Source organism: Monodon monoceros, unplaced genomic scaffold (assembly GCF_005190385.1).
Source record: "Monodon monoceros isolate NGI ecotype Baffin Bay Population unplaced genomic scaffold, NGI_Narwhal_1 Super_Scaffold_21, whole genome shotgun sequence".
NCBI classification, from domain to species: domain Eukaryota; kingdom Metazoa; phylum Chordata; class Mammalia; order Artiodactyla; family Monodontidae; genus Monodon; species Monodon monoceros.
This window is the reverse complement of record NW_021703778.1, coordinates 14,060,723-14,075,347: the sequence shown is the minus strand read 5'-3', so window position 1 is coordinate 14,075,347 and position 14,625 is coordinate 14,060,723. Positions and strand designations below refer to the sequence as shown.

Sequence of the window (14,625 nt, the reverse complement as noted above, 5' to 3'; positions counted from 1 at the left end):
GGGTCCATACCTGAGTTGTGCTAACAAGATGCTCAGGGTGGGGCTGGCCACTCCAGAAATCATGGGATTAGAGGGTTGGAGCTTTGAGTCCGGTGAGATAAGTGGACCTCCTCTAGGGAGGGGAGAGGGGATGGAGTCTGAATAATCTCAGAGTCATCACACCTGCACAATGAAACCCCACTAAAGACTCTGGACACCAAAGCTCCAGATTTGGTGGAAATTCCTGGCTTGTGACTGCATGGACGTGTTGGGAGGGAGAGAGACAGACCCCTCCTGATTCCACAGGGTGAGGGCAGGGAAGCTCCATGTCCAGGACCCTCCCAGACCTGGTCCTACGTGTCTCCTCACTTGACTGGTCCAGCCTTATGTCCTGTATGATAAAACAATAATATTAAGTATAGGACTTTCCTGAGTTCTGTGAGCCGTTCTAGGAAACTGTCAAATCTGAAGGGGTTGTGGGACCCCCTCCCCAAATCTGTAGCTAGTTGGTCAGAAGTGTGGTTGTCCTGGGGACACCTGAACTTGCAGTTGGATCTGAAGCAAGGGCTGTCTTGCTGGGGACTGCACCCTTCACTCATGGAGTGGTTACTGTCAGAACTGCACTGTAGCACTGCAACCCCCATTCTCAATTCCTGAAACACAAGCCAGAAATAATCCCTTTAGAAGCAAAGCTCAGCTGACTTGACTTCCCCACCCTCAACCCAGCTCCAACCTCAGGCTAAGAACTTCCATGGTCCAATCTCAGCAGGAAACCACCTTGAATGGGAAGACAAACACAGTTCTAGTACAAGGCAGGCTTTTTGATTAAGTGGTATAACTGAAATATAAAAACTACAATGGGCGCACAGAGAAAGAGTCCAGTAATTGACTGAGAGATTCAGAACGGCTTCACAAAGGTTGTCATGGCTCTGTGCCTTAAAGATGAAAGCAATTTTAAAACAAAGGAGGATAGGATGGCTTAAGAACAGTGTAAGGAAAGAGTGAAGTCACTGTGTCAAGTTTAATAACAATGAATATCCTATCTAACTTTTATTATCTCCTTACTGTGGCTAAAGTTATTATTTTGACATTCCAATGAATCCTTAATCCTATGAGGCAGAGTCTATTATGATACCCATTTTACAGGTGAGGCTACTGAGACTTCGGTTAGGAAACCTGATGAAGGCATCAGAGCTGGCAGTCCAGTGTGGCTGGAGAGGAGGGTGAAAGGAAGTGGATAAAGTATGAAAAGCCCTGAGTATCTATCAGAAACCCAATTTTTTTCTTCTGTAGGCAGTGGGGAGCCATCAGAGGTGTGTGCATAAGGGAATAATATGACCAGAACTGTGGTTTCAAAAGATAAACTGCAGTGGCAGGAAAAGCATTCACAAAGACAAAGACTAGAAGAGGGAGACCAGGTAGGGGATGATGGTCAGATCACTGGGCAAACAGGATGAGAGCCGGAAGCAGGGTGAGGACAGAGGGAATGAACACGTGGGGATGGGGAAGGAGGACAAAGACATCTAGAAGATGACAGAGATACACAGGGCTCTGGGTGGATGGTCGGAAGAGCAGCCAGGAGGAGATGGGGCAGGCATCCAAACAGACCATCAAAAATACATCTGGGGACCTCACTGGTGGTCCAGTGATAAAGAATCCACCTTCCAATGCAGGGGACACGGGTTCGATCCCTGGTCGGGGAACTAAGATCCCACATGCTGCTGGGCAACTAAGCCCGAGTGCCACAACTACCGAGCTCACCCACCTCAACTAGAGCCCGCATGCCGCAAACTACAGAGCCCACGCGCCCTGGAGCCCGTGTGCCACACCTAGAGAGAGAAAACCTGCACGCCACAACTAGAGAGAATTCTGCACGCTGCAATGACGAGCCCACAATGCAATGAAAGATCCCACATGCTGCAACTAAGACCCGATGCAGCCAAAAAAATAAAGAAAATAAATGAATACACATACATCTGTTTATATGTCTTTCTGTACTGATGTGTGCGTTTACTGCACCGTTCCTTTTTTTTTAACACCTTTATTAGAGTATAATTGCTTTACAATGGTGTGTTAGTTTCTGCTTTACAACAAAGTGAATCAGCTCTACATACACATATATCCCCATATCTCCTCCCTCTTGCATCTCCCTCCCACCCTCCCTATCCCACCCCTCTAGGTGGTCACAAAGCACTGAGGTGAGCTCCCTGTGCTATGCAGCTGCTTCCCACTAGCTATCTATTTTATATTTGGTAGTGTATATAAGTCCCTGCCACTCTCACTTTGTCCCAGCTTACCCTTCCCCCTCCCCATATCCTCAAGTCCATTCTCTACATCTGCGTCTTTATTCCTGTCCTGCCCCAGGTTCTTCAGAACCTTTCCTTTTTTTTAGATTCCATATATATGTGTTAGCATATAGTATTTATTTTTCTCTTTCTGACTTACTTCACTCTATATGACAGTCTCTAGGTCCATCCACCTCACTACAAATAACTCAGTTTCATTTCTTTTTATTGGCTGAGTAATATTCCACTGTATATATGTGCCGCACTATTCTTGATGCTCCCGTGTGCCGCCTGAATTTGGTGGAGTTCACACTCTTGATGCAACAACAGATAATGAAGTCAGATTTCAAGACGGAATTCAATGTTGGCGGGCAACCATTTAACTCCACATCTCACATCTCTGGCCCTAGGCTGCACACAGCCATTCCACGCCTGCGTGCTCTCTGTGTGGTTGACCGGCGCCTGCTCTGGATTGATAACGAGCATCAGAGGAGCCCTTGTAAGTGACTTTTTAGACTGCCGAGCTGAAGCAGAAGTATACCAGGCCACCACCGGTCTACAAACAGGTCTGAGGCTATTCAAAAGTACACACATCGAACTAAGTTTTCTTCTAGTTCCTCCTAGGATTTGACGGGAATGAGTCGACAGAGTGTAGAAAAGTAAACAGAAGCTGAACACAACGTGACTCCCTCAAGGACTCCACTGAGAAAAACACACAGCTGACCACAGATAAAATTAATGCTGGGCTTCCAGTGCTGGAATAAACAATCCTTGCCATTCAAACCTGGTCCTTCCCACAATTTCCTGTTTTCTGGTTATGTCCGTGCCCTACGTCTAGGTTTGACGAGAGAGGCTGTGGAACTGTTTGATTCATTAGCAGAACTTTAGAATCAATAATCATCCTTCTACCAAGTCCTCAAAATGTTCTGGGCACTTAGCTCATAAATATTATTCTAGCTCCCACTTCCCACACTGCAAAACGCTAGCTCTTCCTAACAATGCTGACTAGAGGAGAACGAAACAGAAAGGAAAAGAAAAGAAATTCGACTTCCCGTTCCTCTGGAGACGGAGCTTTGAGGGGGCCCTGAAGCTCTGGAGGACAAGGGTGTCGTGTGTGGGTATGTCTGCTTCTCTCTCACTCCTGACATTCCCAGGAACCACTCATCCTTTAAAGCACGCATCTGAAAACGTTTAAAGAAGACATACCAAAATGCACTCTTACACACGCCCCTGACACATAATCAATACCCTTTTAATCACACACATCTGTATCTTGCATCAACCTTGCATCTCACCATAATTTAGGAGATATTGCTGTGCTTCATCTCCAAATGTTTTCTAATCTGACATCACTCTGTAACAGACAGATCATCATAAAGAGACGGAAACATTTTCAAATGTGGCAGAACTCAGGACATGATTTGTAAATACGGTCTTCTACAATTTCAAAGGGTACTAAAACTCATTCGATGTCATCAATGGTTCAATTAGGTAGCTGAGAATCAGATCATTTTGCATATACACTGGAACCTTTTTATTTGGTTCAAATAAAGTGTCTCCTTCCCTCACTTTCAATCATCCAGGTTCAAAAAAACAAAAAACAACTGTCATCCTCCCACATCAGATCTGTGTGCAAAAGGTCTAATTTTTTCTAGGCAGTACGTAAACCAAGAAGTCAGATAAGGCAGATTATAACTGACGCAAACTAGAAACCCTACGTATCACAGTATCATCCCATAGAAACGGTTGCCTGTAACATTTTCTCCTCTCTTTAAGGGGGAGATATGAGACAACAGCTTTCAATTTATTATAAATAAGGGAGGGGACTAACATTTGGGTACTAATAGGTGTCATTTGATGTGCTGAGGCTTATTAATATTTCCCCCTTTTCATTTCTATAAAGTTCCTCTTAGATAGAAATTATCCCATTTTACAGATTATAATTAAACTCAAAAGAAACGAAATGAGCATCCATAAAGAATCTTTTGGAAAGGTATCATATCTTGAAACCAAGCCTGTAAGCAGTGAAAGGAAATTCCACCACATTCACTTTGTTTGTATTTATTTATTGGCTGTGTTGGGTCTTTGTTGCTGCACACAGGCTTTCTCTAGTTGCGGCGAGCGAGGACTACTCTTCGTTGCGGTGCACAGGCTCCTCATTGTGGTGGCTTCTCTTGTTGTGGAGCACGGGTTCTAGGCGTGCGGGCTTCAGTAGCTGTGGCACACGGGCTCAGTAGCTGTGGCACACAGGCTCAGTAGTTGTGGTTTGCGGGCCCTAGAGTGCAGGCTCAGTAGTTGTGGCGCACGGGCTTTGTTGCTCCACAGCATGTGGGATCTTCCCAGACCAGGGCTCGAACCCGTGTCTCCTGCATTGGCAAGCGGATTCTTAAACACTGCACCACCAGGGAAGCCCACCACATTCACTCTGGATTGGCAAAGGCGAGCCTACTCCTTTGGTGGGAAGACTTTACCCCTTGGTATTCAGACCTGGTGAAGCTCGGCCCCCAGACCACCATTCAGGCTCTGCAAGGCCTATTCTCAAGCCAGCTCCTCTAGATGCCCAGTCTCAGAAGGAACTCAGCTGAACCACATCCTGAACTGGGGGGCAGGGGGCGGAGGCAGGGACCACACTCTGAGCTGCAGCATAACCATCACATTCCCTGACGCAGCTAATCTCTATTGAGCGCTGACTGCCAGGCTCTGCGGAGACGGGGTGAACAAGACAGATGCCCTCAGAGCCACCCTACACTGGAAGAGGGTGCAGACAGGTAGGCTCGTGGTTCCTTCATAGGATGGTGAGGGCTCTGAGGGCTGAGCTGAGTCCTGAGGGACGGCTGGCGTGGGGTAGGGTGTGGCTGGCACAAACAGAGAGAGTGAAAGCAGTGGCTGTCTGAATTCATGGACTCTCAGCATAGCATTGTACACGCCGGCGGCTTCCAATGCTCTGTGATGTGTGGGGCGTTAAGAATACGGAACTGGGGCTTCCCTGGTGGCGCAGTGGTTGAGAGTCCGCCTGCCGACGCAGGGGACGCGGGTTCGTGCCCCGGTCCGGGAGGATCCCCCATGCCGCAGAGCGGCTGGGCCCGTGAGCCATGGCCGCTGAGCCTGCGCGTCCGGAGCCTGTGTTCCGCAACGGGAGAGGCCACAACATTGACAGGCCCGCGTATCGCAAAAAAAAAAAAAAAAAAAAAAAAAAATACGGAACTAAGCTAGTGTTTCTCAAACTTTTTTTGACCATATCTTCCAGCAAAAATATGTTTTACATCATGATGCAGTACACACGTTACACATATAACTAGGAAAAGAACATTTGCCAAAACAATACTCTTCCCACTACTCAAACCCATTCTGATATTGTCTCTCTTCTTTCTGTCTCTCGTTTTCTTTAAGTTCTAGATAAAACCCTCGAATGGGTGGCAACCCATAGTGTGAAAAATACTGGTATAAACCTTTTAATAGGCATGACTGTCATTTCTTTGATATACAGTTGACCCTTGAACAACATGGGTTTGAACTGTGATGCACGGATTTTTTTCAATAAATACACTACAGTACAACCCGATGCCTGGTTGCTTGAATCCGAGGATGCGGAACCACAGATGCGGAGAGGGCCGACCGTGGACTTGAGCAGCCTCGGATTTTGGTATCCGAGGGACGGTCCTGAAACCAATCCTTCATGGATACTGAGGAACTTCTTCTTCTGCCTTCTACCCTCCTTTTCTTCCTTCACTCCTCAAAAAAGTACCGCCAAAGAAAAAAGAACACTACAGTTTCCTGAAGGTCTGTCATGTGCCAGAAACTGGGCTGGAACCTTGACATGCCCTGTCTCATTCATCCTCACACGGCCCTGCGGATTAAGCATTACTATTCCCATTTTACAGATGAAAAAGCCGAAGCTCAGTGATCAGGAGACTCGTTCAGTAGACCGTGACGGAGCCAGGATTCGAATCCAGTTCTGTCTTGCTTCAAATCTCCAATCACCCTACTGTGTCTTTCATGAAAAGTTCTTAAGTAATTAAAGCTAACGTAATAGCAAGAATTTCCTAAGTCCCCTTGAGATAACTCAAGTCCTTGGAGTGTTATGGAACCAGGTTTGGGAGGCCTCGGCAGAGATAAGGGAAATATGAGGTGGAAAATATCGCGGGTTTAAATTTCATTTCCTTCCATGTCCTCTGAGTACCCCTTAGTAAAGGCACTTGTGGCGAGTCATCAACAGAGAAATGGTAAGTGAGAGCTACTGGGGGGCTGGCCTAGACAATCCCCCTCAAGGCAGGCAGGCTGAACAGAGCTGCCCGTTCTGAGTGGCTCATACCAGGAGCACCTTGCCCGGCATCTTCCAGGCTGTAGATAGTCCATACATATTCACAAAACGGAACGCTAACACAGGCAGAGCGAAAGTAAACACGGAGCATGGCTCCTGCTGGCTTATTTTTAAATTGGTCCAAAATTACGTTAAGCGAAACTATCTGTTGAGAAGGAAGTGTCTTTGGAAGGATAACTAAACGTATTTACAGCACAGACACTTGTGTTCTTTCAGCCCCCTAACTGAAGATACATTTGACACAGATACAAGGGATATTTAACGTGAGCAGGTCAGGACAAATGTTCAGCCCCCCCAAAAAATCTCTGCAAAAGTGACGATTTGGGGAAATTACTGGCAAGGCTCCGCGAAGCGACTACATCATAAACTGATCCTTCCCCTGACTTAAAATAACGTGATGTTTGGTGACAGTACGTTAACTGGCCAGTCATTGGCACTGCTATTTCTAAGTGATGATACTGCTCAGAGTACTTTAAGAACTGATGTATTTTCTACAAACACATAATAAATGCAACTGTGACACCTACAATAAGTTAAATTATTTATTTGACAAATGGCCTTTAGGGTTTATATTCTTTGTGGGGCTTGCTGGGTAGCAATACATTTATCGTTTAACTTGGCATACCAACTCACATACAAATATATGAGCCGTTTTTTGTCTAATCAGCTAGTGTTATTTTCCCAGCACCTCTTAGCAATAAAAATATTGCCAAGTCCTCTTTTCTTTGCAAGTTCCACGATGGGAAAAAAATCCTGAACGTGCAAAAGAATCCACTGCCTGCTGATGAAACGTAAAGGCTTATGAAAACATGGCATGTCCTCAAGTAGATCAGTTTGTTTTTAAATGTTTTAGTAGGGTACACTGATGCATTAGGAACTAAACGTGTATTACGCCTAATCTTACATCTAGCGTGTACTATATACTTTGATCATTCTATCAAAAGATCAAAATTTAAATATTAGGTAAATTATATTTTATACATGTTCTCCTTTGCATGAAGTCAAACAGGAAACTTGTTTCTTCTCTAAACACACAAGAATATAAACAAGCAACATATTTAGACCGAAGAAAATACTCACTACTTCATTCCATTAAAAAAAAATGCCCCTGGGTATCAATTAAAATAAAAAGCTTTTATGTTTTCTTAAAACAATCCTAAATGTCTGCTTGCGTTTTCAAATATTTTCATCGTATTTTAATATTTATTTTAAAGTTTCTTCAGTTAATTACATGTTATTTTTACAAGAAATGCTACTTAAATACTCTTCCTGAAAGCTCTAAGAGGTTATGTAAAACAACAGAAATGACAGCAGAAATTAAAGAACTGGTATTGAATCTCCAATAAGCAGAAGTTGCCATTTTCATAACAACTGAATGTAAAGTATGAACCTTAATTGGATCCTGGATTTTTTTTAGAAAGCTATAAAAGACATCCTTAGGACAATGAGGGAGACGTGAATATGGACCAGATTTTAGAAGTTATTATGAAATTTTTGTTAACTTTCTGAAATGTGATATTGGCTCTGTGATTCTTTAAGAAAATTATTCTTAGTACGTGCATAAGATCCTTTTTAAGAATGAAATATCTTGATGCGTGAAACCAGCTTGATGCCTGAAACTAACAAATGGTCCAAAAATAATAAATATATCTGTACATATACTAGATAAAAACATGAAGCAAATACTGCAAAATGTTAATAAGAGTTACATCTCAGTGGAGGATATACAGACGTTCATTGCATTATTCTTTTAACCATTTTGTATATGAAAATTTTCACAATAAAAAGTTGCAGTGGGGGAAGAATAGTCGTTTTCATTTAAGCACGTATGTGTATCCACTCCTGAGCCAAACTAGGGGCAGATAAAATATTACTTTATATGGACACAGGATGTTTCATTTTCCAGTAGCAGTATACTTCAGAGAATCAATTTTCCACCACTGACCCAGAGAAATTATGGCAGCCCTTCTGGCCAAGATCACAGGGAACAGCTGATTGACACACACCACCTGATTTAGAGCAGAGGCATCAGGATCCCCAAAGGGTAATCCATGCTGACCAGTGAATTTACATGCCAGCCTGTGCCCTCGGAAAACTAAGGGTGGAGAATAGGGGCCTTCCAGCATGGAACCTTTACAGCAGACAGAACCTGCAACTTTGCTAGGCTTGTTTTCTGGGAGACAGCGTATCAAGCTGTGACATGAACGTAAAGCTAAATTAAACATTTAAACCATCGATCCTACTCATTCACCCACTAAAGATGGATTTCTGTGTTACCTTGTCTCTCTGCTCCATAAAGTGGACTACCAGGTTCAACATTCAGCAAAAAAAAATCTGAGATGCTACTCCCAAAACTCAACTTAAACCTAATAACAAAGCACTAGAATTATATAAGAAATTTTAGAGAGAAAACCTGTAAGCATTCCCTTTAGATATAATGAAAGTATTAAAAAATAAGACTCAGACCTATATGAAACAACATAGCAGGATGTTTCTCATCTACAAACAGAGGTTTTTTTGTTTTGGGGTCCAAATCTCAACAGTTCTGGGCACTAGATCACTACGAAGTCAGAGGGCCAACCAGCCGGCCATGACTTGCCGCAGAATCTGATATTCTTTTTTAACTGGAGTGAACTGAAACTCAGCAGTAAGCATTGAACTTTCAAGTGGCCTGATGCAATCAAAGACTCCACTTCAGTTACACTTCTTTTTTCTGTCCTTTTATTTTTATCATCTCTTTTTCTCCCTCATTCAATGCTTTATCTATATGTGTGTGTCTTGTGTGCGTGTGTATATATATACATATATGTTTATGTGTGTGTGTAGATATACATACACATAAACACATTATGCATACATATACACATATACATATATATTTGTTGCTGTCTTCTCCTTTTCTTTTTCCTGTCTTTCCTCTTCCTGTCTTTCCTCTTCCCCTCCCAATTCCTCCAGAACCACCCAAAGGCATTGGTAAAACCCAGTTAAACTTCAGGCTGTGAAGCTATAAAGAATGCTGATGTGGCCCATGAAGCCTGATGGAATCAGGCCACAGGCTAGAAGAGTTACGGGAAGAATGGTTAACTTTCCTTTAACCGAAGAACAATCATCCTGTTTATGGGATGTCAGGGCCCTTTCCCTTCTAGGGTCAGCTACCTACCTTTGATCTTTAACCAGCTCACTACACCTCTCTTTAAGAGAAGCAGGCGACCACGACACTGGGATCTCACTTATTGCTTCATGTTATTCTAGTAAGAGGCATGATACAGGAGAGCTGAAAACATCAATGGTTTGGGGCTACCTGTGGACTTCACTTATCCAAATCGTGAATTCTGTTCAGTGCCACCATTTTCTGATTTCTTGAAAAGTTTCTGGTGTATTTGTAAGCACTAAGTTAGGACCGAAGGAAATACAAAGAGATTTTTTTTTTTTTTAGGTTATTCATCAGAGAGGTATGAGCGCATTACGTTCGTTTACCAAAAATTCACCGTCTATGAAAACTCACTCCCATGAGTGAAGCATGAATTAACCATGGGCCCTCCATCTCCAGGAGACCTGAATAAACCTGTTTCCAAAACTCCAGGGAGAATGAATCTCTGGCAATGCTCCAGCCAGAAGGCGAGGGATCCTCTGCCACCTCCAGGCTGGAGAAGCCCCCACAAGGGAACCAGGAAGAAGGCGGCTCAGCAGTCAGTGCCAAGAGCCCACCGCTGAAAATAATCTGGGTGGAGGGAGGCTCAAAGAGTGGAGAAACACATGCCGAGGGCGGCAAGGTAGCCATTTGGAAGCACCGAACAATGTTTACAGTTTGCAGGCTCTAGGAGTGATCTGAGCCCCTTACCGAGGCTTATCCTCTCAATGCCTCAATTTCTTCATCTGACAAATGGGGAAAATAATAGTACTCCTCAAAGTCACAGGGTCTGTAATGATTAAATGAGTCAGTGATGCACACAGTGCTTAGAATAGGGCCTGGCACATGGTAAGCACTGCATAAATGCTACCTAATCGCTAGTATTATAGGCTGGAAGCATGCCAATGGAAAAGCTTACTAAAGAAAACTTACCTTCTTTAATCCCCACCAAGAGATCTACTACTAACCAGCTGGAAATACCCAGGTCTCAATTCTTTGATTCCCTTTTTAAGCTCCAGCATCTCTGGAGTGGTCTCAGCTAAGGCCAAAGGAGCGAGACTCCTTTCTCTAAGCAACGAGGTTCGGGCAGAAAATGCAGTATGGCAACATATGATAAAAATGGAAACTGACATATGAATAACATGCCAATCTATCTGACATGCATTTCAGAGCCCAGGTGTTCTCAGTGTGTAAGTTCTGCAGCTTCTAACAAATGTCCCTAAGTCTGCAACACTGTGAACCTCAAGAACCAACCTTCTGGTTGAAGACAGACACAAATCACCCTGCACATTAGAAAGACATAAATGCAATGAACTTCAACAAACTACATGGCCCCAAAGTATGTGGCATAAACAGGTAATTGGCCACTGCCACACCTGGGTGACACAGCAAGTCAATTCTTCAGAACAGGCAAATCCACTCACTTCCATATTCTGGGGCTGTGCCACACCTGGCACACTATGTTGACAATACTTACGCATTACAATAGGGCTTCTTTTCATAGCCTTTGTAGTTGTTCATGTTCAGAGCCATCTTGCAGACTTCACAGTGGAAACATCCTTTATGCCAATACTGAAAAAATAAATATTTAAAATTATAGTACAATGCCAGTTCTTTCCAGGATGGGTACAGAAAGGAGACATTTTTTTTTTAGTGCATCACAAGTCCCCGTATCTGAAAATACTACAACAAAATGACTGTAGGTACCAGTGGATGTTTGCTGACTTTCAGTTAAGTAAACAAAGAAGACAGTTATTAAAACGGAGTTTTAAATGTCTCTCCACCATAACGTACAGATTCAGATGAAAGAAATGTCACAGCCTCTACCCGTATTACACTTCTATGAGCAGCCAAAGAGGAATTCTGCGCTTGGTTAATGGAGAAATGGAGCCTGTGAAGTGGCCTCAAAAGGAAACCGAATCCAGTTCAAAGTGCCTAAACAACACTGTTTGTAACATCTCGATAAACATGTGCTCACCGGAAGTCAGGCAACCCGAGGTGCCCGGAGGGGCACTATGTTAAGTACCCCCGGCCCCCCCATCCCTGTCCAGCTTCCACTAAATTGCGGGAAAGGCGGACTCTGTCTGGGATGGCTATTGGGATGGCTATAGGGATGACGGCGTGCTCTTATGAGGCATTTGTATGACCACACGCAAATTTCACAGGGACCGCCTCCGGCTGGGTTCAACTGTCAGTCGCTCAGGCTAGCGCCAGGGTCTGTCTCCCAGGCTGCTCAACTCCATCCACGCCCGGGAAGGGCAGGGAAGCAGGGCTGCAGGGGCCGGTCTAGAGCCACTTCCTCTGGAATTCCCCAAGCGGGTGGATTAGCCCCCAGTGGGTCTGGCTCGCCGCGCTCAGCCCGGGCTCTCCGGCGGGGCTTATTCTTAGCAATGCGGCAGCGGCCGCCCCACGACATGTTAATTACTATCTGCCTCTCCACCTCGCCGCCCTCACGCGAGGCGCTGGGGCGGGGGTGAGGTGGCGATCCGGGCGGATCCCTGAGGTGGGCGTGCGGGGCAGTGAGGGGTCGCAGCGGAGGTGGGAGGCGCGCGGTTGGCCGAACTGCCCCTGGGGGCCCAGCCCGGGCCGCGCACCTCCAGGCGCCCTCCGCAGCCGCTCTGCCGCCGCCCGCACCCCGACAAAAGCCTCTCCCGGTTCCAACATCACGATCGCCAAGCGTGCTCTCTGGCTCTCCTGCGGGCGTCTTGCTTCGCGTGCCCTCACCCGGGTCCAAGACACACAGACGCGCACACACACGCACAGACCCACTCTTCTCTTTCCATCCCAGATGCCAAAACTTATCCGAGCAGGTGCAGCCCGGCGCCTCCTCGCTCACCTTATCCAGGCAGTTGACTTTCTCCGTGGGATACACGACTTTCCCGCAGCGGGCGCACTGGGGGTTCATTGTCGCGGTTCCCGGGGGCGGCGGCTGGGCGGAAGCGACGACGGCTGGGGGCTCCGAGGAGCCGCTGTGACATCCCCCAGCGAGCCCCGCACCGCCTCCGGGCAGGCGGGAGGGCGGCGCGGGCCGGGCGCCGGGGTCTGGCGTCGGCGCGGGGCCCGGGACGAGCGGGCTGCGCGGCGCGTGGGGGAGGCGGCGGGGGCGCGGGTGGGTTCGCGGCGGGGCCTGGCGCCGGGGGACGGCGGCGCTCTCGGGCTCGGCTCCGGCTCGGTCTCCGCGCCGCTCTCTCTGCGTCGCTCGCGCTCCAGGTACCGGTGACTCACACAGGCACTCGCTCCCGCCCCTCGCGCTCACTCGCTCCCCCGCCTCGCCGCCGCGGCGCAGGCCAAACCCACCGGCGCGCCCCGACCGAAGTGACAGGGAACGAGCACGTTGGGCCCCGGGGAGGGCGGGCGAAGCGGGGGAAGGGGGAGGGCAGACACAAGGAAAGCTCCGCAGACCGCGCGGGCTGCGACCCGGAGGCCTGTAAGCGAGCCTCGCGCCGCTGCCGCAGCAGGGGCGGCCAGGTGGGCGGCGGCGGCGAGGGGAGGGAGCGGTGGGGGTGAGAGGACGCGGGGCTGGAAGGGCTCAAACCCGCGCCCTCACTGCCGCCCTTCCTCCTGTCTCCTGCGCCGGCCGGTGCAGTTCCCCTCCCAGGCAGACTGACATTCTCGGTACCCAAAGGTTGCGCGGGGAGCGCGGGGCGGGGGCGCGCCCGCCCTCCTCCTCCCGGACCCGGCTCGCAGGCAGCGGCGCACCAACGCCTGCGCAGCGCCCCGTCCCCGGGCGGAGGCTGGTCCGGGCGCGCGCAGCGACGCGCTGGGGCCTGGGAGCCTGGAGACACGCGGGGAACCCGGAGATTCACGTACCCGCGGCGCCCCCGGCTGTGCCGCGCCGCTCCCACGGGCCTCCTCCCAGAGAAAGCGTTCCCCGTGTGCCTGCGCGAAGTCCTCGGACCCTGGATGGGAAGAGACGTCTCTCACTGGCTCCTCACCACTGCACTTTTTGTACCTGTTCTTGGAGAACGACTGGTCATTTTAGGCCCGAATCAAGCCCTTCCTGATTAACTAAACGGTCATCATTCGTTTTGCTGTGTGTGTGTGTATACACTGTAAATTTTTGCAATTGAACACCACAGGGTCTAGGATAAGTTCTTCACCTCCATGAAGGGAAGCAATTACAAACTCATGGTCCTAACCGGAAGGGCCAGAAAATCAAGCTGAAGGCTGAGGGGAGGATACCAAACGGAGTAGGAATCAGTTTTTGGTTACTGGACTTGCTTTGTAAAAGCAGCAAAATGGAGCTACGCGGCCTGGGTTCAAAGCCCAACCCTGCCCTTACTGTCATGTGACTTTGTGCACATGACATACTTCGTGCATAGCCTCTCTATGCCTCAATTTTCACATCTTCAAAATGGGGATAACATAGCGCTACAAAACAGCTCCTGCTCTCCTAGTGTGAGGATTATATGAGTCAGCAGTTCTGAAGTGTTTCAACCGGCCTGGCTCTTGGTAAACGCTGCGGAAGTGTCAGCGAGGATTATCATTGGCCGGTTGTAACAAATAAGCAAACACATTCTGTTGCTAGCACACAGATTAAGACTCAGTAATGCCACATAGCACTACTGTAACAAATATTAGTCGTTTTTTTAAAAAATCATAGCTGCAGCCTTTCATGAAAAAAGAAAACTACTGATTTCTGAGCTCCTCAGGCAGGCTGCACTGATGAAGTAACATTCATAATGAGGCTGTGCTGTTTGACTTTTCCAAAGAGATCATTTCTTAAAAGAGATCCATCCACCAATGCAGCAGCCTTTGAACCACTCTTTGCCTGGCTCACAAGCCCACCACAAAAGCAAATAAAACAATAATTTGCTGTCAGAGATGATCAGTTGTTTAAAAACACCCCAAGAGCTAATTAGAAATGCTTAAGACCATGGGTGAAAGTGGAGGATTTTATGCTAAGTGAA

At 47.2% G+C, this 14,625-nt stretch overlaps 1 protein-coding gene across 1 annotated transcript in view; it reads right to left on the bottom strand.

Moving 5' to 3' along the window:
- The window catches only part of NEBL (nebulette), a 339,097-nt gene extending 326,101 nt beyond the window's left edge, over positions 1–12,996 (bottom strand). The window contains exons 1-2 of the mRNA XM_029237018.1: positions 12,552–12,996; positions 11,193–11,287 (exon numbers count right to left, since the gene is read on the bottom strand). Coding sequence (XP_029092851.1) covers positions 11,193–11,287; positions 12,552–12,620 — 164 coding nt within the window. The 5' untranslated portion in view covers positions 12,621–12,996. The remainder of the gene's footprint in view (positions 1–11,192; positions 11,288–12,551) is intronic.
- Positions 12,997–14,625: the final 1,629 nt, after the last annotated feature.